Raw genomic sequence first — 26,176 nt, 5'->3', positions numbered from 1 at the left:
GATAAGAATGGCCTTGAATTTCTCAATCCTGCCTAGGCTTCCCAAATGTTGGAATACGGCCTTTTATCATCCCTTATCCTTTTTCCTTCTGTCCTTTCCTTCCCATGTACTTACACCTGCTATGTAAGCACTTAACACTGAGCCACATACATAAGTAGTCCTTAGCATTTGGATTTGAAAGTGTACAATTCATGTCTGTCTGTCTGTCTTTTATACAGAACAAGGCCAGATCTTTAGAAATGCTAGGCAAGTGCTCTGCTACTGATCAGTTTCCAAGTTATCAATACCCATATTTCTTTCTTTCTTTTTTTTTTTTTTAATTTGGCTTTTATGAGCACAGGTGGGTTTGGAGGAATTAAAATGATGGCAGATAAATGAAAAGGAGTTATGTTTCAGTTATGTTAGAGTATAAATAAGTGAATTGTCCTTGGAGCAGTAGGAAGGACGTTTAAATCTGCATTTTAAACAAATACACTCTATTCATATATCCATGCAGGCAAGCTCATACACACTAAAAAAAATAAAATAAAATAAATAAGAAAGAAAGTGAGGATTCTTTGTAACTATGGAACACTCTGCCTTTGAGCTGTGTCCTCCATACTTCCTTTTTTTTTCTTTCTTTTTTTTTGTTTGTTGTTTGTTTGTTTTTTTTTTTGGTTTTTGTTTTCATCTACAGCACACACAGAAAACCATAAGCCATTTCCTTTTTATACTTAAAGAATATTTTATGTCGGGCGGTGGTGGCACATGCCTTTAATCCCAGCACTTGAGAGGCAGAGGCAGAGGCAGGTGGATTTCTGAGTTCGAGGCCAGCCTGGTCTACAGAGTGAGTTCCAGGACAGCCAGGGCTCCACAAAGAAACCCCGTCTCGAGAAAAAACCAAAAAAAGCCAAAAACAAAACAAAACAAAAACAAAACAAAACAAAACAAAACAGCACTGGCCACTCTTAGCAGAGAACTCAGGGTCAATTCTCAGCACCTGCAAAGCCCCTCCCTACTCCAACTTCAGCTGCAGGGCACCCAATGCCCCCTTCTGGCCTCCACAGGCAAAGGCATACATGGGTGCAAGGGCATACAGACAGCAAAACACCCATATACATAAAATACTCTTTTTTTTTTTATTCAATTATTTTTATTTAATTTCATTTTTATTTCTTTGGAGATAGAGTCTTACTATGTAGCTTTGGCTGTCCTGGACCAGGTGGACCCCAAACTTATAGAGATCCCCCTGTCACTACATTGAGTGATGGGATTAAAAACCTTCACTATGTCTAGCTTCAGAAGCCAATTCTTATTGTGAAAAATAGGCGAAACCATGGAACAGATTCGAGTTTCTCATTTAGAACAAACAAACAAACAAACAATGTATGGTTCAGGTTAGAGGCAGGAGGATCCAAGAGTTCAAGTTCTCAGCCAGCTACCATGCCATGTATATTTGTGTCCCAACATGAGGATACCATGCCATGTATATTTGTGTCCCAACAGGCCCAAGACAAAGGAGCTCTCCAGGGAGTGATCCAAAGCGTGTACCTTTTTGTTCCCTGATGTAGCTTTTCTGCCTGCAAGGAGCTCTGTTCCCCATTTTTATTAATTTGTAAATGTTCTTCAAACTGTGGCTCATGAGTATTTTTGTCATAAAATTAATTTGTTGGGTCCTGACTAAATATACGTAACGTTTTTGTTTTGAGACAGTGTGTGTAGTTAGCCCAGCCTCCAGTGTGGGGCTATAGAGAATTGTTTCTAGTTATGCTTACAATTGTTGGAGGGTAGAATAGTCAACAGGTATTATCAAAATATATCATTTATAGTAAGAGCTTCCAAAACTGTATTTTCAGTATAAGTAGCTAGTAAGTGATGTGTTAAGATGACATTCAAAACTGTCTTACAGTGGGTCCAGTCACAAACATTTATAAAACTATTATTTTAATTATTTTTGTGTTCTTTGCTTTACTGAAACTTGAAGTGTACTTTTGACTGTCATATACATCCTGCAGTATTGGCACATTTTATTATTAGTATCAACTGAGATTTTCCAGTTACATGTTTATTATCTATGAAATTCTATGATCAAGTTCCTCCTACAGGCTTACTGCTCTCCTTTTCCATACTGCCGATAGATAAACAGTTTACCATCTGGCTGTATACCAGTTCTTTACGTTAGTTGTTTTCCTCTTGACTTAACCCTGAAGTTATTCTGTATTCACATTTCATCTTGAAATATGGTGTTAGAGATAACTCTTCAATCCTATATTTAGTGTATTTTTTCCCCTAGAACTTTCCCAGGAGAAAAGAGAGTATGTGAATCATCTATTGGAAAGTATTGTAACATAGTAAAATGATTTTCCTGTTACATTACTCAAATTAAAATGGCCCAGTTTTGTAGTGGATTGTTTTTTTATTTTAGTTGTTCTTTTGTTTACTTTGGTATTCTGACACAGGGCTTTACTGTATAGACCAGCCTGGCATCAAGCTTATTACCTTCCTGCCTCAGCCTCTAATTGTGAGTGCTGAGGTTAGTACTGCTTCATGTTGAATTTTGTTCCTTTTAGAAAAGTTTTTAGAAAATTGCGTGCATGCATGCCTCTGTATGTGTGTGTCTATGTATGTGTATGGATGGGTGCACGTGTGCAATTTGCATACAGTTGCCAGAAGAGGGCATTGGATAGTCTAGAGCTGAAGTTGGTTGTGAGCTGCCTAATCTGGGTGCTCAGAATTAAACCTGGGTCCTCTGTAACAGTAGCTGCTTTTAACTGCTGACCTCTCTGTCTCGATCTTTTGTCATTTTGATATATGCTTTTATATTACCCAGGCTAGCGTCAAACACATGTAAACAAGACTGACTTTAAATTCATGATCCTTCTATATCTGCCTCAAAGTTTCTGGGATACAGGCATGTTTTACCATACTGGTGTATGCCTAACTTCTGTTTGCCATCTCCCTCCCCCCAGTATGTATTATTTCATTTATTTATCTAGATTTGTATGGTGGGGAAAGGTCACACACATGCCTCTGTGTTCATGTGTTTAGAGGACAATTTTGTGGACTTGGCTATGAGTTTATGTGTGTTCTACTTTCGCTCACCATGCGGGGACAGCAAATAGTGCCTATCTGATGGACCATCTCACCAGTCGCATTCTTTTAGAAGGACAACTATGTGGGTTAATTGATATTTGAGGGAATTACCAGGTGGTGGTGGCGCATGCCTTTAGTCCCAGCACTTGGGAGGCAGAGGCAGGCAGATTTCTGAGTTCGAGAGTTCGAGGCTAGCCTGGTCTACAGAGTGAGTTCCAGGACAGCCAGGGCTACACAGAAAAACCCCGTCTCGAAAAACAAAACCAAAAAAGAAAAAAAAAAGATATTTGAGGGAATTATAAATAAATTGTCATGATAGAACAATATATATGGTTATACTATTGAGAGTTGACCAACTTCCATAAATCTACCTCATGGATGTAAAGTTTGTTTCCATTCTATGTTGAGAAAGGCTTTACCTGTTAATTACCAGGGTAATTTAAATTATCTCTGAATATTTAATCTTCCAGTAGTGAATTATTTGCTTTTATTATATGAACTTCGGTGTTGGGCTAATTAAAAAGACAAAATCAGAGTCAGGCTTGGTGGTAGACACTTCAAATCCCAGCCCTTGGGAGGCTGAAGCAAGAGAACCTCCAGTTCTCAGAGAGTTTGTGCTATACAGACACATAAGAAGACCATGTCTAAACTTTCCCACCCTTCAACCAAAGAAAAAGACAAACCTCATGTAGGCCCAGACTCTACTTGAGATGCAGCCCCTTGTTTCTCTGGCTGACTGCAAAGCCGCTGCAGAGCTAATGATGACCTCATTATCTTCTTGTTTCTACTTTCAAATATTTCTACCCCTACCATACCCTGTTTAACCTCAACTCTCAGAACTCTTTTTTTTTTTTTTTTTCTCTTCTCGAGACAGGGTTTTTTTCTGTGTAGCCCTGGCTGTCCTGGAACTCACACTGTAGACCAGGCTGGCCTCAAACGCAGAAATCCACCTGCCTCTGCCTCCCAAGTGCTGGGACTAAAGGCGTGTGCCACCACTCCCTGGCTCTTTTTTTTTTTTTTTTTTAAACTCTCAGAACTCTTAAAAACTTCATTACTCAGGTATGAGAATGGGTATAAGGGAGTTTAAAAAGTTGTGTTCGCTTGTGCATACTGCTTGTGAGAAACTTTAATAAGTTTATGTTATAGGCTCCTATGTTGATAATGATAAAAAAAAGTCTACTTTTAAAAAGCCACTTGAATTGTTTCTATATGTATGGGAAAATTGAGCGTTTTGTTTAGTCATCTTTCATTACATCGCATTGTAATTTGTATAGCTAATTCTAGTGTCCTATTTGTTTCTTTAGGGAAAGATGAGTAATAACTTGCCTTCTTTCTGGAGCCTTTTGTATCTATCTACTGATGTGGTGCCCTGAACACAGAAGGCATTTGGCTGTGAGTCAGTGCAAGGGTCTGAACTATTATAGTGTTCATTGTCTTCTCAGAATGTTGTAGATAGACAATTCACTTAAAGTGGCTTTAAAGAAACAATGATAATTTGTATTTAATTAAGTTTTGCCATAGTACAGTAGCCGTCTCTAAGAATCATTGGGACATTTGTTTTCACTTAACTCCTCATTTTTATAGGACACAGTCAGTATTATTTGGCCTTGGGAAGCATGGTCTGCTTCTATTACTTTTACTACAAAGACTGATGATGACCTGGGTTTAGACAACAGGACCCATATGATGAGAAGAGAAAAATAACTCACCAAAGTTTTCTTCTCATCTCCACATGTATGCCATAATAAATTCTAGAAAGGAACTGTTAAGGACTAGTCACAGAAATCAAAGAAGGCTCTGCCTGTACAACTGAAGTATGACTTTTTTCACTAATAAATGAAGTAGTTGGTGAACTTGACATACACATAAACTCACATTCCTTATGATTGCTGAGGCCAAGATAGGGCTCGGAGGTAGTTTTCCTGTGAGGTACTGTGTGCAGTCCCTAGAACTGCACAGAGAATAAAGGAATGATTATAATGATTGTTACCATGGTTCTCAAGTTTTAGAAAATGCTAATTTAGACTTCCAGAATGGGGGAATCAAAGCTACTCCTTTCTTAGCATGTAGTAGGAGATGCCTTTTTATTCTTCTCTTTAGTTTTGTCTACAAAAAAGTGGTAAGCTGTGTGTCCTACAGGGTTATTGTGGCTGAGGGCTTAATAATGACTTAGAAAGTCATTGATCCAGTTTTTTATTGTTTTTTAGCTTTAAAAAGTTGTTTTTTGACAGTTTATACGTGTATATAATATATTCTGACTGTAGTCTCCCACCTTCCATCTATTTCTCAGCCTTATCAACCTCTCCGTACCCATGCCTACTATTTTCCAGATTCATAACTATTGGTTGTGTTCTGTGAACCATTTAGTTTATTGGGGACTGCCTGTTTGACTATTATTAGAGCTCTCCATTGGGGCCCAGTAGTGTCATCTGGTGGTTACCTTTCTTCATGAATCTGTGTGTGGGGGGAGTAGCAATTATTTTTATCTTTTTTGTTTGTTTTATTTGAGATTTAAAGTTGTAGAAAATCCGGATATATTGATTTATGCCTTGCAATCCTAGCACGTGGGTAACTGTGCTAGATGGAGGCATGTTGTGATTTTGAGTATAGGGAGATGTTTTCTCAAAGAAAAAGAAAAGTAGTGTGAGCAGTGGTAGGGGCATCCACTCCCGTCTGTCACTCTTAGCAGCCCGAGGAGTTTCTTTCATGTTTTTGGTACCTTAACTATTTTTGTGTTCCTGCAGATTATAATTCCTGGCTGGATAAGCCTGGGTGCAGCAGATTGATGTTTATTAAAAGACACTGTTAAGCATGAGGGCTAAGAGGTTGCTTGGGTAGAAACTAATTCAGACCCTAGAACATGAGAGTGGATTAGGGGTAAGTGTAGGATGTTGGACGCTTTGGGAATTTTCTTGTTCTGTGGGTTCAGAGGTACATTCCCTTTCCTTCTCTATATTCCTCTTTTGATAACTGAGATAGATGGCTTTATCAGTGGAATTACAGTCAGCTAAGTAAAACTAAGCCACTAACTTTCACTAGGGAATTAGAACTTACTGTAAATCTCTGGTGAGATTTCTAGAAAACTTTACAATTGGGAAGGGAGAAAGCTTTAAGCAAACGTTGAGTCTATTGTAATTCTTTATTCTCAGCTGGGGAGACACTTCAGCCAGACTTTGGGGTGAGGGGTTCAATTCCTTTTCATGTTACCATAATTTTTCCTCTCCTGTGTCAATGGAAAGAAATTTTGGTTTTAAGACAAAAACAATGCAAGGAATTGGTGTTTTTTTTTTTTTTTTTAAATAATAGCACATGAATGAAGTTAATAAAAATTTACTTTGGTCTTGCTCAGAATATCTTTCTTTTTGTTTTGCAGAAGATTCTAGTGTTCCAGAACCACCAGACAATGAAAGAAAACCAAGCTTATCATGTTTCCAAAATCAAAGAACAGTGCAGGAATATATCGATTTATCATCTGATAGTGAAGATGTTTCTCCAAATTGTTCCAGTACAGTTCAAGAGAAAAAATTCAGCAAAGACACAGTGATTATAGTGTAAGCCATTTCACAGTCAGTCATGCTGGTGCATGTTAATTTTCAGAAATAACTAATTTGAAATATTTGTGTGATTATTTTGATGTTATTTATCTTCATCTTTATTGTTTTTCCTGTCTTCTATTTTCTACAAAATGATTTATTTATAAAGGTTTAGTGACAAAATTTTGATATTACCCTTCTCTAAAGATAAAGAAATGATTTTAACTAGTACTGTTAATCATCTGTAATTGCTTTATGATTATTTATGGAGTTCCCCCACCCTTTCCCCACCCTCAACCCCTGGATTTCACTGTGTAGCTCTTCTTGTCCTAGAACTAGATCTGTAGACCAGGCTGGCCTTGAACTCAAAGCACTCCGCCTGTCTGCCTCCCAAATGCTGGGATTAAAGGTGTGTGCCACAACTGCCCAGAAAATCCAGGAATTTTATCATTTAGCATTTTTTTGGATGTATTCTGTGAGCTGGGTACCATGTTTTCCTTAGAAAACGAGCAACTTTAGCCCCATATTCTTGCCCTCAAGAAATCTCTACTTTAGCTGGAAAGATAAACTATAAAACACATAGTGTGTCAAAGAAAAAAATAAGGGAAATAAGGGTTCTGGGCCTTAATATTAATTTCAAAGAAAGGCTTCATTGAGGAGATGATGCTGAGCAAAGACCTGAGGGAACTGCATGTGTAATGGCCCTGAGTTGTTAACTTCCTAGAGAGTGTAAGGGAAAGAGAGATGCGGGTCATGAGGGGACGATCTCAGTGTAAAGTATAGGGTAGACGTGGCTCTTCTTTAGGGCCACAGTTCTTTGTTTTTTCTTGTTTTTGTGTTTTGTTTTGAGACAGGATGTCTTACTGTTTCTAGGTTAGTCTGTGTAGTAGAGGCTGGTTTCTAACTTGCAGAGATCTTTCTGCTTCCTGAATTCTAGGATTAGAGCTATGTATCACCAATTCTTGCTGCTTTTCATTCTGATTGAAATGGGAAGTCCATGGAGAATATTGAGCAGAGGTAAAATGATCTTAGATGTTTAAAAGGTTTGATTAGTTCTGGTAGGAGTGATAGTAGAGCCATAGATGCTATTGTTACCCTGCCGTAAAGAATACTAGAGGTTCAAATGCAGCCAGTACTTGTACAAGTGAAAAGTGGTTAAATTTTAGACATTCTTTGAAAGTAGGACAGAATTTCTTCATTGATTTCATATGGGTTGGGAGAGAAAAGAGTCACCCCATTACTTTTGATTGAGCAAGTAGCAGGATGAAATTACCTTTTACCAAGAAAAAGACTTTGTTATGATGGAGAAATAACTTTAGAATGAAAGTCGCCATTCAGTCCTACGTGTAGTGTCAAGAAGACTTGGACATCTGAGTAGAGACGTGAAGTAGTTGTTACATTTAAGATCTAAGGAGAAATCTAGTTGGTGCATCCAAATTCAAGGTTCCACAGAGTAATGCTCTGTCTACCTACTTACCTACCTATTGTTTCTGTCTGTCTTTATTTAGTGTTGGGGATCAAACTCAGGATCTTTTACATGTTTGGAAAGTGTTTTGTCAAATTCGAAGCTCTTGTTTTATCTGTATAGCTCAGGTTGCCTTGAACTCATGACCTGCCGTCTCTGCCTTCTGAGTAATTTGACTTTTAAAGCAATGTAACCATATGAGATCACTAAAGGATACAAGTATAACTGAAGAAGACAGAGCCTCTAGTTCTAAATGCTTAGGCCAGAGGGACTCTGGTTGTTAAAAAGGTGAGTCGGTATCTGTAGAATTGAGGTAACAGGCAACCAGTTATGTGATCTCAGTTATGTGCATATTAGTATATGTAGGCAAACAGTTACACATAAAAATTAATCTTTTTTTTTTTTTTTTTTTTGGTTTTTCGAGACAGGGTTTCTCTGTGTAGCCCTGGCTATCCTAGAACTCACTCTGTAGACCAGGCTAGCCTTGAACTCAGAAATCCACCTGCCTCTGCCTTCCAAGCGCTGGGATTAAAGGTGTGCGCCACTACTGCCTGGCATAAAAATAAATCTTAATAAAAAAAGGTTATGTGATTCCCTAGAATCCAAGCAAAGAAAGTGTTTCAAGAAGGAACAAGATACCCGAGGTTTCCTGATGACAGTTTGATACAGACTTGACTTAAACTGAACAAAGCCATGGTAACATACATACCTTGTTTTGAAATAGAAAATAGTGAAGCACCTTAATGTTTAGTCTGGGGAAAGTGGATGCATTGGTTTTCCTACCCCTCATACCCCATTCCACTTTTCATTTTGGAAAAGCTTTATATTTGTGGGAAAGTTGCAAAGTATAATATATCCAACTTCCCTGTAAGAAGAGTACTGATGATTTCATACTTCCTTTATCCTTTAATAAACAATTTAATTAATAATAAACACAGTATGTTATTGCCACTCAAAAGTTATGATTTGTTAGTAAGGAATGTATCGAAGTTTAAGTTAAAGTTCTAATTTCTTAAGCAAGAAAATATTGGAGTAGGAAAAAAATCAACTGAAGTAAACAATGTCCTTTATAACCGTTTAGTTGTTTTCTCATTAAGTGTTAAATGGCTTATCTTGAATGGACATGCAGGCAGTTGGGGTTGGAGTGATAGCAGTTAGCTCTTGGACCATGAATTGAATGGGACTTTATAATTTTTATCCAGAATCATAGAATGGATTGACTTATTGTTATTGTTAGTATTTTGCGACAGAGTCTCAAATACCTAGCAGTTCTGCCTTACCATATTTGTCTTTGTCATATCTCTTTAATTTCATTTATTATGAATTGTATCTCAGTATGTGTACCACTGTAACTATCTTTAAAGGTGCCAAGTCAGGTCAGCTTTTCTTAGGATATCTTTTAATTTGAAATTTTCTGCTTTTTTTTATGATTAAATATAAGTTTAGTGGAAGGGATGCTACAGAAGTGATCTTGTGTCCTCATTATGTCACGTTACAGGAAGTACATGGGATCCATCTGTCTGTCTTTGCTTATTTGTGTTTGTGTGTTTTTCCTGGTCTGAGCTGGATTTCCTTGATGAACTGTCTTTTTTTTTCTTCCTTTGTAATAATGATTAAGCAGTCTGGAGAAATTCTTCAAGATTAGGTAGTGCCTATGTCCATTTTTATCCTGTAATCCTTGTCTTTGTTGGAAGTGGAGTATTTTGACTGTCATTTTATTTGTTTGTTTGTTTGTTTATTTTTCCCCCTTGCCTTTTCTTGCTCGCTTTGGCCCAAAGGTTTTTATTTATTTACTATATGTAAATACACTGTAGCTGTCTTCAGTCACCGTATAAGAGGGCATCAGATCTTATTACGGATGGTTGTGAGCCACCATGTGGTTGCTGGGATTTGAACTTAGGACTTCAGAAGAGCAGTCAGTGCTCTTAACCACTGAGCCATCTTACCAGCCCCTTGACTGTCATTTTACAACTTACACTTTTATTAGCTTTTTACTATATAGAAATTTTACCCTTCTCTCGTGATTTACTCATTTATTTCCATATAGAGTATAAAAATGTCGGTATAGAATATAGATGCTTATTTATTTATTGGCTTATAATTTTACACATTTTGATGAGCAAATTGTTCTGTCTAGTTAGACAATGACCCCCATTAAGTAGGCTTCTTTATCTGGTAAGGGAATTACATATTTTATGTCTCATTCCCTTCTGGCATAAAAGTTTCAATTTGGATGTTTCTCAGCTTCAGGCCTCCAGAGCTATAACTCTGATTCATTTGAGTAGGGAAGGGAGTGAGTGCTATTTTAAAATTTGTTTACTTGTGTTCTTTGCTCTTGTGTGAGGTAATGTTATCTTTCAAACAGAATGGCATAGGTTCTCAGCCTCTGGAAGAAAAAGAAAGGGGAAGAGGCAGGATGTTGATGTGGTACAAGCCTATCTATAATCTCAGGACTTGGAGGGTAGAGGCATGAGAATAAGGAATTCAAGGCCATTCTTAGTTACACAGCAAGTTCAAGGCCACCTAGGCTAGATGAGACCATGTGTCTCAGTTTCTTTTCTTGTTGCTGTGATGGAATTTGTGCTTCCTTGTGCTCAGCTTGCTTTCTCTTCTTAAACGGTCTGGGATCCTTGCACAGGAAATGATCGTGCCCATAATTAATGTGACTCTTTCCACATCACTTAACATGACCCAAGATAATTCTCCACAGATATCCCCAGAAGACCACCTTTCAGCTGATTCTAGACATTTGTTAAGTTGATAATACCGTCTTACCCTGTCTCAAAAGACAAAGAAAGAAAAATAACAAGTAAAGATGAGAGACACAGAGAGTGTTCTAGTCTTAGCGCATGTATGTCTGTGTGCATGTGTATGTGTATTCTAGTCTTAGAAAACTAAATATTGACAATGAGATTTGCTTGGAGGATAAGTGAGATAAGTTTGTTCTGAATGTCAAGCATAGCAGAGTGGAATAAGACTGAAATGGGTTGTTATAGTAGAAACCCTTTTGTGTAATAAATCCCTTGTTTGCTGAGATGTTATTTTCCTTGACAGCCAGTAGGACCTCTCTGATAATTTTTATCTCTGAGATCCTGATAGCCTAGCACTCAGAAAGAAAAATTTTGTATATTTGTATCAGTGTAGATTTCATGCTGTCTCAGCATCATCTAGCATGCTGAACACTGACAAAAGTTTAGGAAGGAGATGAGAAGTTGGTAACTGTGTAGATATATCAATGAGAGGCAGGCAGTTCTCTTTTCTTCATGGTTGAAATAATCTACGAACTTTTTCAGTTATAATATATATTTGAATACCTAACAATGTTTTGTTTGTTTGTTTGTTTTGTTTTGTTTTGTTTTGTTTTGTTTTTTTTGTTTTTCGAGACAGGGTTTCTCTGTGTAGCTGTAGCCCCGGCTGTCCTGGAGCTTACTCTGTAGACCAGGTTAGCCTTGAACTCTCGAACTCAGAAATCCGCCTGCCTCTGCCTCTCAAGTGCTGGGATTAAAGGCGTGCGCCACCACCGCCCAGCCCTAACAATGTTAAGATGGTAAAAATTTGTTTCTTTTAACAATTTATCACATTTACATTTAACATTCCTATAAATGTTCTCTGTATCATGATAGAACACATTAGTAGGATACATTAAAATTGTGTTTTTCCATGTGATAATATTTGTAGTTCAGAGCCATCTGAAGATGAAGAATCTCATGATCTTCCTTCTGTTACACGAAGAAATGACATTTCAGAACTGGAAGACCTTTCAGAATTGGAAGATCTTAAAGATGCTAAGCTTCAGACATTGAAGGAACTGTTTCCACAAAGAAGTGACAGTGATCTACTGAAGGTTGTACCTGTTTACAAATTGTACTTTAATTTACTTACTTTCTAAAGACTCCCTCTCCTCCCCCAATTTATGTGAATGTATATTTTGCTTGCATGTGTGTATGTGCATTGCTCGCATGCCTGGTGCTGGTTGAGTCTAGAAGAGAGTGACAGATCCCCTTAAACTGGGTTCTCGGACTGTCATGTGAATGCTGGGAATTAAACCAGAGTCCTGCAAAAGCAACAGCTGCTCTCAGCCACTGATTGTTCTTTCCAGCTGTGTATAGTTACACACAAACACACACACATACACACACCACCACTACCACCATTGCACTCTGTGTAGGTCACCACTACCACATTTGCACTCTGCAAAAGCAACAGCTGCTCTCAGCCACTGATTGATCTTTCCATCTGTATATAGTTGTAAACACACACACACACACACACACACACACACACACACACCCCACGCACGAACGTACACACACACACCACCACCACCACCACAATTGCACTCTGTGCAGGTCAGAGCACAAGTTGTTTGAGTCAGTTTTCCCCCTTCAGCTTGGGATCTAAGGAGCCAACTTGGGTCATGAAGGTTGTGTAGCAAATTTTTTTTTTTTTTTTTTTTTTTTCCGAGACAGGGTTTCTCTGTGTAGCCCTGGCTATCCTGGGACTAAAGGTATGTGCCACCACTGCCCGGCTCCAAATTTTTTTTTTTATTAGTAACTTTTTAAAAAAAATGTTAATTAAAGGCTTTATAAGTTTGGTTTTGCTCAATAACAAGATGCCCATACAATCAGTGTAAACCAATACCCAACCTAGATATACCAACTATCTTGACTGGTGGAGACACTAGAACGTCCGCCTACATGTTCCCCCCCTTCCTCCTCCTCCTCCTCTTCCTCTTCCTCCTCCTCTTCTTCTTCCTCCTCTCCTTACTCCTCCCACCTTAGCTCCTCCTACATATCACCCTTCCTGTTAAGATAAAATTTTCTCTCAAAATGCAATTAGAGCATAACTATACCAATTTGTATCAGTAAGGTACAAGATAGACCTAATACCCAGTCCATCATTTTGTTGACTAACCAGAACCTCTGTCATCTCTCCTAACTAAAAGACTTAGTTCTGAACCTGGCTTTTTTCTTGGTTTTGGAATGAATGTCAGTTGAAAACCATCCTCTCAAATCTTTTCTCTCAAAGTAAATAGCCAGGATTGGCTATGAGACTATAAGTCTTCAACCGCGTCAGAAATCCAGAATGACTGAATTAACTGAAATTATGGGAAGCACAAAGCATAGCTTCTAAAACTTAGCCAATTTATAGAGACCACTGAACACCTAGACAGTCCCTATAGTACAAGATGTTGGAGCATACGATCTTCTCAGCCTTCTGGCCCAGGATCATCTGACAGACCTAATGATGTAGAATTATTAAGGGCTGATTACTCTGTCTTGGCAGATATTATCAGTCGACAATTCTGCAAGTGTGTCCTTTTCTGGACAGTAATTTGTCTGTAGATGAAAAGAGGCAACTCTTGCCTAGTGGCTGTCTCACCACAACTGAGGTAACTCCAACGATGCTCAATTTCTTCTTAGAATCCAAGACAGGAAGCTGTCAGGAGCAGACAGGTCTCTAATCAAAATGAACATTAATACAGAAATGTTTGTAAAGTCAATTCTGTGGACGTCTGAGGTTTTGAAAACCAACTATCCATGTAAGGCAATCTGTCTGGACTGTTGTTGTCTGTTAACTCCTTTCCGCTATTTCTAAATAAAATATAGAAAACACTCTAACAATAAACTCAGAGTCATGAATTTGCTCTAGGTCCTTAACTCCAGGCTATCCATCTCAAATCAGTTAAAAAAGTCAAGGAAGGACTGGGCCTAAGCCTTGTATTCCTAAATGTGTTAAATAGGCACAATGCCTAAGAGTAACAACATTAATCTCACTTTTATATCAGTATGAAACTCGTACCAATGAAAACCTTAAATTTGAAATCAAAGTAAATTTTGTACCATTTAAGAAATTATAACTTCAGCTTAGTAACAGTTATACAGATTTCTTTTTTTTTTTTTTTTGGTTTTTTTGAGACAGGGTTTCTCTGAGTAGCCCTGGCTGTCCTGGAACTCACTCTGTAGACCAGGCTAGCCTCGAACTCTACTCAGAGATCCGCCTGCCTCTGCCTCCCAAGTGCTGGGATTAAAGGCGTGCGCCACCACCGCCCGGCCCAGATTTCTACCAATAGGTTATGGCTATGCAATAAATCTTAGCTATTCCTCCCTGTTCCAACAAAACCAGTACTTTTCCTAGAAAGACAGCCCAATCTTAACCACCTCAGTCCCCAAGCCCAGGGAATAGGGGCGCCGACTCTTCATTAACTTCTTCAAGCTGATTATGGGTGTTGAGATATTAGAAGAGGGGTGGGGGGGGGAGAATAATCTGATAAGCCTATGATGTCTGTGTCTTCACTGCATCCAGCTGAGATTCCAGGACATCAGAGGTTTGAGCAGGTCTGCTCAGGTTGCTTGATGAGTAGATACACCAAGGGTGCGTGCGTATTTTGCGATATACAATTTTCAAAACAAATTTTAGTATCTGTACAGAGTTCATGTGATCCTGTACCCTTCATGGATTAAGCTAAGGACAAATAAATAAGGTGGTGGTGCACGCCTTTAATCCTAGCACTTGGGAGGCAGAGGCGAGCCTGATCTACAGAGTGAGTTCCAGGATAGTCAAGGGTGTTAAGCAGAGAAACTCTGTCTTGGTAGAAGGCGAAAAAAAGAGTGGATTTTTGCTCTTTTTTTTTTTTTCCCTAAAAGATACCTCACATTTGAATTTTCAATAACAAGTATAAGCTCTCAAAATACAATTTACCATAGGGCTTAAACATTGATCACACATTATCTCACCTAGCTGATGCTTACTATGTTTGTTAGATATATTACATATTATATATATTACTATGTTAGAAAATGAGATCTTTGTGAAATATTTCTTATTTTTCCAGGTTTTCATACTTCTGTCATTTTTCTTTGTTAGTTGATTGAATCAACGAGCACTATGGATGGAGCCATTGCTGCTGCCCTGCTGATGTTTGGTGATGCAGGTATGCTTTTTTTAGCCTTAAGCTCTATACTTATCACAGGTGTCATCTATTAATGTTTGCCTACCATTTACTCCCAACTTTGTGAAATGTAGCTTTAATTTCTGGGCAAAGAAACCAGGCTTGGAAGGTTAGGTAACATCACTGAAATCAGTCACTGAATGTTTGGTGACTGCTTTTTTTTCTCTGCAGATCAGATTCTGTAATTCAAACTTTTGGAAGTCATTCTTTCTCAACTCTCCTTTCTAATTGTATGGTTGTTTTGTTTACAAGTCTATAAACCTGAGTCAGTAGTGACATTATTATAGTCTTGTGGAAAGCCCTAGCTGGCAATGAACATTTTTTCATTGTATAAGAACAGAAGCGGTTGGAGGTTTCTGATGGAAAACCAAGTGGATTTGTAGGATCTTAGAGTAGAAAACATCTTTAATTGTTTATCACTTTTGATTTTCCTTTTTATTTTTTATATATATCAAAATATATCTGTAAAAGGTACCTGTAATACTACTAAAAAGCATATAAATTGGTAAAAGTAAACCTATACTCTGTTAACTGCTTTTAAACTTCATTGTTTTGAGTGATTGTGTATCAAGACATGGCTTAGCCATGAACTGTCTTGAACTGGTCTTGAACTGTCAAATCTTCTGCCTCAGCTTCCAGAGAGCTAAAATTATAGATATATCTTCCCCATCCCACCCAGCACATTTTAGAGTACAAACTGTCTGTAAAACCATTAGTGTACATTTTTGTAACATGATGTACTTTATTACAGATACATTTTTACTTCACCTGAATTTAGCTAGTTTTTAAAGAGACTCTATGGTACTACTTTGTGAATCCTCTTATGACTGACTAGTTTATCCTTTCCTGTTGGCCTTATGTCTTAGTATACTAATAAGTATCTTACATAAGTCTTTGGATATTCCTCTAGGTTAAGTTTCACACTAAGTTGCTTGGTCAAGAAGTATGCACATTTTAAATTGCTGTATGCATTTCTATGTTACTTTTGCTAAAAGTTGTATAAGTTTGTGATTTCAGCAGTGGATATACATTCCCTGAGTTGATTTTTCTTTTGACTAATTTTTTTAAACCTAAAATGCATACAAAAAGGAAATAGTATGTTCCTACAGACCTGTCATCACTGTCTATTTTTTTCAAATGAATTAACCTTTTTTTTTTAATTTGTTTACCTCCTTTCTTGACATAGACTTTTTCTTCCATTAATTTATTTTTTCATTCACTTCATAACTGATTTCCTACTCTTCTATCCTCCTAGTCCCACCTTTATAAATCTCTCCCCCGATACCTTTTCCTTGGGGAACCCCTCTTTGGTTACCAACCTGTCTTGGGACTTCAAGTCCCAGTGGGGCTAAGCGCATTCTCTCCATCTGAGGCCCAACCAGGTAGCCCAGTTAGGGGAAGGAAAGCTGGCAACAGAGTCAAAGATAACCCCTGCATTTGGAGTCTAGATCTTCAAAATTGAGACATCACCTTGATGGATTTTTCTTTTGAGTATAAAGTGTCATTGTCCATCTCTCTTGACAACTTTTGTTTGCAAGTCTATTTTATTAGATATTAGAGTGGGTACTCTAACTTGCTTCTTGGGTCCTTTTGCTTGGTAAACCTTTTTCCAGCCCTTTAGCCTGAAGTTATGTCTATCTTTGTTGCTAAGGTATGTTTCTTATATGTTGAGGAATGATGGATCCAGTTTTCCCATCTATTCTGTTAGCTTAGTGCCCTGTCCAGCAGGGCAGTGAACAGGGAGATCACCTGGAAGAGAGAATGGTGGAACAGGTGAATGAAAAGAAAGATGGCTTGTCTATAGGCAAATCAAACTGTCATTTTTACTTTTTCACATAGGGTTTATATACACATAAAGGGAGGATGTGGGGAAGGGGATGATGGAGGAGCGTAAGTGTCTTCAGGGGGAGTACAGATAACTTCTAGAACAGGGTATCGACTGGGTGAAGGTTCAGGGAACAGGTCACTATGACTCTATGATTCACTCGTTTCTTACCTAAGCTGGTACTGTCCACCAAGGCTTCTATCCACAAGGTCTATGATTATTATCCAGGCTGGTAAATTTCCACCACGGCTACTTGTTTACAAGATCCTATAGCCATCTCTGTTCAGTGTTTTTCCACAGAGACCAAGACTTTTTGTTAGCAAGCTGACTTAGGCCTATTGCTGATTTTTAGGCCTTCAGTATATAAGCGAGGCTGCTCCTGACAGCTTAGCCTGTGTCTGTCTGTCTGTCTATTTATTTATTTATTTATTTATTTATTTATTTATTTATTTATTTTTTGAGACAGGGTTTCTCTGTCTCTCTAGCTTTCCTGGAAATCACTCTGTAGACCAGGCTGGCCTCGAACTCAGAAATCTGCCTGCCTCTGCCTCCCAAGTGCTGGGATTAAAGGCGTGGGCCACCACTGCCCGGCTTAATTTTAATTTTTACTTACTTTACATACTGCTCACTGCCCCCCTCCTGGTCACCCCCCCCATCTTCCCCTCTTCTCTGAGCGGTTGGGGTCCCCCCTAGGTATCCCTCCACCATGGTCTGCAAGGCTTAGCACTTCCTCACCCACTGAGGGCAGACAGGGGAGCCCAGCTACAGCAACACATTCCATGTACAGGCAACAAATGGTTTTGGGGATAGGTTTTCGGGAACACTGCCATTACAGTTGTTGGGTACCCAGATGAAGACCAAGCTGCACATCTGCTACATATGTGAGGAGGCCTAGGTCTAGCCCGTGTATGTTCTTTGGTTGGTGGTTCAGACTCTGAGAGCCCCAAGGGTCCCGGTTAGTTGACTCTGTTGGTCTTCCTGTGGAGTTCCTATCCCTTTAGGGGCCTACAATCCTTCCTCCTGTTCTTTCATAAGAGTCCCCAAGCTCCATCCACTGTTTGCCTGTGGGCATATGTATCTGTCTAAGTCAGCTACTGGGTGAAGCCTCTCAGAGGACAACATGCTCCTGTCTGCAAGCATAAGAGAGTAACATCAATAGTGTTAGGGATTAGTACTTGCCTGTGGGATGGGTCTCAAGTTGGGCCTGTTATTGGTTGGCTATTCCCTCAGTCTCTGTACCAACCCCCCACACCTGCATTACTTGTAGGCAGGATACATTTTGGGTTTAAAGTTTTGTGGGTAGGTTGGTGTCTCTTACTGTTCCACTGGGGTTCCTGCCTAGCTACAGGAGGTGGCCTCTTCAGGTTCATATCTGCAATGTTGTGAGTCACAGCTAAGTTCACCTCCATTGATTCTTGGGTGTCTTCTTTATCCCAGCCCTCTGTCTTGTCCTGGAGACCCCCCCCCCCTTACCCCTATCAGTTGCAGATTTCTACTTATTTTCATGGCCATCTAGCCATCTCTTCTGTTCTTCCCACACCTGATCCTTAACCTTATTCTCCTTCCCATCCCCTCTTCCACTCAGTTCACTCCCTTGATCTGCCTCTTAGGACTATTTTATTCCCCTTCCAAATGAGATTCAAGCATCCTTGCTTGTGCCTTCCTTGTTATTTAGCTTCTTTGGGTCTGTGGAGTGTAGTGTGAGTGTATCCTGTACTTTATAGCTTATATCCACTTATCAGTGTCTATTTACCATGTATGTCCTTTTGGTACTGGGTTACCTCACTCAGGATGATATTCTCAAGTTCCATTCATTTGTTTGCAAAATTCATGTCTTTGTTTTTTAATAGCTGAATAATAGTATTTCATTGTGTAGAAGTACTACATTTTCTTTATCCATTCTTTGGTTGAGGAAAACAGCTGGATTGTTTCCAGTTTCTCTGGCTATTACAAATAGAGCTGCTGGGCTGGAGAGATGGCTCAGTGGTTAAGAGCACTGACTGCACTTCCAGAGGTCCTGAGTTCAAATCCCAGCAACCACATGGTGGCTCACAACCATCTGTAATGAGATCTGATGCCCTCTTCTGGTGTGTCTGAAGACAGCTACAGTGTATTCATATATAATAAATAAATCTTTAAAAAAAAAAAAACAAATAGAGCTGCTATCTATGAACATAGTTGAGCAGGTGTCTTGTGGGATTTTTGAGTATCTTTTGGGTATATCCCCAGGAGTGGTATTGCTGGGTCTTGAGGTAAAACTATTCCCAGTTTTTTTTGAGAACTGCCAAATTGATTTCCAAAGTGGTTGTACAAGTTTGCACTCCTACCAGCAATGGAGGAGTGTTCCCCTTGCTCCACATCCTTGCCAGCATGTGCTGTCTCTTATTATTTTTATTATTTTATTTTTTATTGTTTTGGTTTTTTGAGACAGGGTTTCTCTGTGTAGTCCTGGCTATCCTGGAACTCACTCTGTAGACCAGGCTGGCCTCGAACTCAGAAATCCGCCTGCCTCTGCCTCCCAAGTGCTGGGATTAAAGGCGTGTGCCACCACTGCCAGGCATGTGCTGTCTCTTAAGTTTTTGATCTTAGCCATTTTGATGGGTGTAAGATGGAAACTCAAGAGTGTTTTGATTTTGCATTTCCCTGATGACTAAGGACTTTGAACATTTCTTTAAGTGGTTCCTGCCCACTTAGGGACTCCTTTGTTGAGAATTCTCTGTTTAGATCTGTACCCCATTTTTTAATTGAGTTATTTGTGTTATTGGTGTCTAACTTCTTGAATTCTTTGTAAATTTTGGATATTATCCCTCTGTCAGATGTAGGGCTGGTGAAGATCCTTTCCCCATCTGTAGGCTGCTGTTTGGTCCTATTGACAGTGTACTTTGCCTTACAGAAAGAAGCTTTTCTGTTTCTAGAGGTCCCATTATCAGTTGTTGATAACAGAGCCTGAGCTATTGGTGTTCTGTTCAGGAAATTGTCTCTTGTTCCAAAGGATTCAAGGGTATTTTTCACTTTCTCTTGTGTGAGATTCAGTGTATCTGGTTTTATATTGAGGGTCTTCATCTACTTGAGTTTTGTGCAGGGTGGTAAATATGAATCTTTCTACATGTAGACATCAAGTTAGCCCAGCACCATTTGTTGAATATGCTTTCTTTTTTTCCATTGTATAGTTTTTAGCCTGTGTCTTTTTATTGGGGAATTGAGTCTATTGATGCTGATTGATTTTAATGACCAACAATGTTTTTTTTGTTTTGTTTTGTTTTTGTTTTGTCTTTGTTTTTTGAGACAGGATTTCTCTGTGTAGTCCTGGCTGTTCTGGAACTCACTCTGTAGACCAGGCTGGCCTCGAACTCAGAAATCCACCTGCCTCTGCCTCCCAAGTGCTGGGATTAAAGGCGTGCACCACCACTGCCTGGCAATTTTTAATTCCTGTTATTTTGATGTATGTGTGTTTGTATGTCCTTTCCTTATTTTGTTTTTGCTGATGTGGAATTATTTATTTTCTGTGTTTTCTTGTGCTAATTAACTTCCAGGGGTTGGAATTTTTCTTCTAATATTTTCTGTAGGGCTGGATTTGTGGATAGATATTTAACTTTGGGTTTGTCTTAGAATATCCTGTTTTCTCTGTCTATGGTGATTGAGTTTTGTTGAGCATAGTCGTCTAGGTTGGCATCTGTGGTTTCTTAGAGGGTTCACACATCTGTCACACCAAGGTCCTTCTAGCTTTAGGAGTCTCTGTTGCAGACAGAGCCAGGTGTAAATCTGATGTGTCTGCCTTTGTTTGTATGTGACTTGGCTGTTTTTCCTTGCATCTTTTAATATTCTCTTTTTGTTTTATAGATTTAGTGTTTTGATTATCATGTGGTGGGAAAATTTTCTGGCTCAATATAATTAGTGTTCTGTAAGCTTTTTGTATACTTATAGACATCTTTCTTTAGGTTGGGGAACTTTTGTTATTTGGTTGAAGATATTTTCTGGTCCTTGGAGCTGGACCTTCTTCTATTTCTATTATCCTTAGTTTAGGTTTTTTTCATAGTATACTATATTTCCTGAATGGTTTTTTGTCAGGAATTTTTTTAGATTCAATATCTTCCTTGAGTCATGTTATCAATTGTTTTAATTGCATCTTCTACACCTGAGATTCTCTTCCATCTCTTATATTCTGTTGGTGATACTTGCGTCTTTTGTTCTTGTTCTCTTCTTTAGGTTTTCTATCTCTAGGATTTCCTCAGTTTGTGTTTTCGTTATTTCTCCTATTTCCATTTTCAGATCTTGAACAGTTTTATTCATCTTCTTCTCCTGTTTAATTGTATTTTGCTATATTTATTAGTTTTATTCCTTATTAGTTTATTCTTTAAAGGCATATAATGGTTTGATTGTATTTTCCTGTATTTCTTTAAGGGATTTAGTCATTTCCTCTTTAAAGGCCTCTGTCATCTTTATAAGATTGGATTTAAGGTCATTTTCTTGTGGCTCTGTTGGGTTAGGATATCCAGGGCTTGCTGTAGTAGGATTGTTGTGCTCAAAGGTGCCAGATTGCCCTGGCTCATGTTAATTGTGTTCTAATGGTATTCTTTAGCCATTTGGTTGTTCCAGGTTGTTCCTGTTGCAGCAGGCCTCCAGTGCATAGCCTTGGGCTGGACAGTGGAACTAAGGGGGCAGTATGTGTCTCAGGGCAGATGCCCTGGAGGACTCAGTGGGCAGGGGAGTGGAGTGGGGATATGAACTAATCTGGATGTTCCTAGTGCAGTAGGCTTGGTTGAGGCTGGAGAAGGCTGTGGCTGGACAGCATGGGGGAGGGAGGACAGCATGCAGTTCAGGGCAGCTGGGTATGCCTCAGAGACTGGTCAGGCAGCAGAATGGATGGGGGATCTAACTAGGATGTTCCTGGTGTAGCAGGTTTGATGAAGGTGGGCAGAGTGTTGACCACTGAAGATCCTTGGCATATCTTTCAACAGGTTGTCTTCCTCCTCTTCATTTATTATTTTACCGGGCAGTGGTGGTGCACATTGTTAATCCCAGCACTTGGGAGGCAGAGGCAGGCGGATTTCTGAGTTCGAGGTCAGCCTGGTCTACAGAGTGAGTTCCAGGACAGCCAGGGCTATACAGAGAAACCCTGTCTCGAAAAACAAATAAAACAAACAAACAAACTGATGAGTTGTGAAGAGTTGATGAAACTGATGCTGTTTCACTGTGATGATGGGTGCATGTTGCAGCTTTTAGCACCATCTGGATAGAGAAATGCTACAGGAGCAGGTTGACTGTCTTTTTCATTGTCTTTGAAGTTCCTGAAGTGAATAGGCTCCGTTAATACAAGAATGGCATGATGACCTTTTCTTTTTTGCTTTCGTACTGTTCTATAATCTTTCCATTTAGAACAGGTTGTAGAATAACCGTTGAGTTATAAGCAGTACTCTTTTCTTTCTAGTCTTAAATAACTTCTCATTTAATGTCTTAGCTTAACAAGTATTTCTATTAGTATTGCTTTTCAACTAGTAAGTCACACCTGAAGATTTATAAAAAAATCCTGACACCTTCCCCTGCCTTGGTGAAGTTTACAGTCACATTGAGCCCTAACCAGCTGGATTTGTTCCTTTTATCTCTGCCTGGTTCTCATATTATCACTTAAATGCTAAGTGGCAAGTTATAAGGAAACAAGAAATTGGAACCTTCTTGCTCTTTTTTTTTTTAAGAGTATATTAGAATTTCCCCCCTTCCCTTCTCTCTCTTGATCCAGCCTGACCTTCTTGTTCTTTGAGTACCTTTTCTCTTCTAAATCTTGGGATGAACAAGGCAATGGTATCAAACATCTTCGTTTTTAGTAGAATGAACTTTGAGGTATTGTGTAGGATGGTAAGCTGATCTTCAGTATAACAACTGTCATTAAGACAGAATATTATTTTGAGATCTTTTTGTAACAAAAGGGTTTTCAAATATCTCTGAGTAATCTTAGATAGGTATACCAATCATGACTTTGAACATTGGTTTTAGGAAAAGTAGTCTGTAGATGATATCACCCTTGGATAATAAACAAGGGAGTTGCTTTTAAACTGAAAAATTTTCAGTTATGTTTTCTTTCGTTTTTTTTGACACACACACACACACACACACACACTTCCTGCATGTGTGTCTGTGTACCACTTGTGTACCTGGTGCCAATGGATCAGAGGGCATTAGATCCCCTAGAATTGGAGTAACAGATTTTATAAGCCATCATGTTATCAATGTGGGTTTCAGAGATCTTAACCACTGTACCATCTCTCTAGTCCCCACATACTGAGTTTAAAAGATTATGTATATAACGCCACATTTTACTTGGTAAAACAAAAAAATAAGAATTTATTGATATTGTCAAAACATTCCAGTTATATCTTCTTTTTAGGTAAAAATTAGACATGCATGTTACATAGCAGAAACTGTCTAGCTTGAAAACTTTTTATGAGTAAAATGTTTACCCTTAATGTTTACTTAAATCTACCAATTACGTGTCAGTTTTTCCTTTTAAAAGTAGATTCTGCTGCTGGGCATGGTGGTACATGCCTTTAATCCTAGCACTAGGAGGCAGAGGACAGGCAGATCTCTATGAGTTCAAGGCCAGCCTGGTCTATGAAGAGTTACAGGATAGGACTGTTACACAGAAAAACCCTGTCTTACCCCCCCCCCCAACCCCCCTTCCCCATTTGTATACTGAAAATTTGTTGTGTATACAATGGAGATGTATTGTGAAATAAACCAGGAGAATACATTAAATATTCATGCTGACATGATTGTTAGTCTGTAGAAAATCAGGAGTCATACTATCATGTTAGTCTATAGAAAATCAAGATTCAGTTTTTTTCTGTTGGAACTACCACATTGTGAAGTTTTAAAGAACTCCAAAGCTGCCATGTATGTAGTTGCTTTGAGTAAGTGTACTTTATTGTAGGTTAAAAAAATCAAATATAGTTCGCTTTGTATCTTCATTCCTTCTAATTTGTGAAAAAAAAATTACCCTTTGTAGGTTTGTTATGGAAAGTAACTGAAAAAGAAGTTTATATAAGGCCTTGCATAAAGCTTAATAGGCAGTAGATGCTTATTTACTGGTATCAGTAATGCTGTCCTGATAGCTTATACTTGATGAGTATCTTTTGAACAGTCATTGGTCAGATCCCATAGTATCAGTATTAGTCTTTAGAATTACTTATGAGACAGAAGAAAGAATATTTAGCACCAGTAATATACTATTTTTTAAATGCAATATAAGATTGATTTTCCTTTGGAAAGACTGGAGAGTCTTTCCTTTCCTTTAATCTCCGGACATAGCTGTAGTATAGTAGCCCCTTTGTCTGGGCAGCTGTAGCCATATAGTACACCTTTACTTTTAGTTTGAATTGATTCTTGTTATTTCTCTGGAAAATCTGAGTGTGCTTCTTTTCTTTAAAAGGTGGTGGGCCCAGGAAAAGAAAATTATCATCTTCTTCTGAGGAGGATGAAATTAATGATGATCAGTCTTTAAAAAAGTCCCGAGGGGATCGTGTAAGTACCATTTGAATTGCTGCATCAGAATTAGACTATGTTGAGTGTGGGGCTAGTGTGCTGTGTGTGGCTTACCCTAACCCTAACCCTAACTAGTATGTTGATTGTGAGTTTCAGAAGTTAAGAGCTCTGGCTTCTCTTTTAGTGGACTTAGGTTTAGTTCCAACCATGGATGTTCACAAACCTCAGTGACTCCAGTACCAGGGATCTAACACTTCTGGCTTCAGTAGGCACTGCAGCTGTATACATTTGGTGCACACATGCAGGTGAAAAACTCACGATAAACTTAAACATAAATAAATTTTCCAAAAAAGGAGGCTATGCTGAATGTTTGAATGTCAGACCTGAAAGTCCACCTAAGTGTCCGTCATCTCTTTTCTAGCTCCTAAGAGATTCTGTACTATAGTAGTTCTTTATGCCATGCTACTGCATGGTTCTAGTAATCAAGAAGATGTCAGTATACCATGTTTAAAGTTTGTTGTTTCCTTTATGTGGTCATAAATAACTTCCCATAGCTGTCAATTTTTTTATTCACTTTACATCCTGATCAATGCCCCCTTGCTGGTCCTCCCCTTTTCCTCTGAGATGGTAGGGCCCCCCCCCCTACACCCCCCCCCCCCCCCGGAAGCTATCCCTCCACCCTGATACATATATCAGATGTCTCCTTGGCTAGGTGCATCCTTTCCCACTGAGGCCAGACAAGGCAGCTGAGTTAGGGGAATGTATTCCAGAGTTAGGCTTTAGGGATAGTTCCCTGCTCCAGTTGTTGGGGAAAGCTATAAATACTGATTCAAGAACTGTGAATTATTAGGGTTAGGACTTGGACAGCCCTAATAAGCTAAACTCACTCTACTGACCAAATGAAGATGGTAGAAACCTAAAACCATGGCTTACAGAGTATTTGCACAGTTCTTAGAAGTATCTAATGATAAACAATTGCTATAAAACAGCTCACCTGGACAATGTTGTAGGCTGGATTTGTACAGCTCAGTTGGTAGAAAGCTTTCGTACCATTATTACATAAAACTAAGTGTAAAGGTGTAGGCCTGTAATTCCAGTACTCAGAAGGAAATGGAAGGATGACCAGAAGGTCAGGGCCATCCTCGGCCATACGTTCAGTTCAGTACTAACTTGAACTGTGTAAGACTCTATCTAGAAATAAAAGACATTGCAAGAGAAAAATGTGTCAATAAGGACAAGGCATAATAAATGGAGTTGAGACTATAACTCAGTGGTAGAATGTTTGTTACTATGCCCATGGCCCTGAATTCTAGCCCTAGACCACCAAAATTATAGCTAGAACACATACTTAACAGCAGCAGAAAGCATGTATTAGTCTTGTGAATCATGAAGTATGGGACCACTGTGTAGTTTAAAAAGGTTGTGTATGGAAGATGTTTGTAATCCCAGCACTTGAGAGACTGAGGCAGGTTTTAGTTAAAACTTCAGATTTGGAATAGCAGCTACAATTGGAATCATTATCATGGTTTATTTATGTGACTCTGAACAAATTCTCCAAAAACCCATCCAATTTTTCTGTGAGCCGAGGATGTGAATTACATTAGGCCGGAATGATAATTTTATTCTCTGCAGGTTACATCAGGAACATGATTGTGATTATTTTTTGAGTTAGAAGAGCAATTTTTAAAAAGCCGGGCAGTAATGGCGCATGTCTTTAATCCCAGCACTTGAGAGGCAGAGGCAGTCAGATTTCTAAGTTTGAGGCCAACCTGGTCTACAGAGTGAGTTCCAGGACAGCCAGGGCTATACAGAGAAACCCTGTCTCGGAAAACCAAAAAAAAAAAAAAAAAAAA

At 38.8% G+C, this 26,176-nt stretch overlaps 1 protein-coding gene across 1 annotated transcript in view; it reads left to right on the top strand.

The window, feature by feature from the left end:
- The window catches only part of Smarcad1 (SWI/SNF-related, matrix-associated actin-dependent regulator of chromatin, subfamily a, containing DEAD/H box 1), a 67,162-nt gene that overhangs the window by 2,498 nt on the left and 38,488 nt on the right, over nucleotides 1–26,176 (top strand). The window contains exons 3-6 of the mRNA XM_028782452.1: nucleotides 6,446–6,623; nucleotides 11,749–11,914; nucleotides 14,938–15,004; nucleotides 24,271–24,362. Of these exons, the coding sequence (XP_028638285.1) occupies nucleotides 6,446–6,623; nucleotides 11,749–11,914; nucleotides 14,938–15,004; nucleotides 24,271–24,362 (503 nt within the window). The remainder of the gene's footprint in view (nucleotides 1–6,445; nucleotides 6,624–11,748; nucleotides 11,915–14,937; nucleotides 15,005–24,270; nucleotides 24,363–26,176) is intronic.

Source organism: Grammomys surdaster, unplaced genomic scaffold (assembly GCF_004785775.1).
Source record: "Grammomys surdaster isolate TR1022 unplaced genomic scaffold, NIH_TR_1.0 752, whole genome shotgun sequence".
Lineage (NCBI taxonomy): Eukaryota > Metazoa > Chordata > Mammalia > Rodentia > Muridae > Grammomys > Grammomys surdaster.
This window is presented reverse-complemented; position numbering and strand designations above follow the sequence as displayed.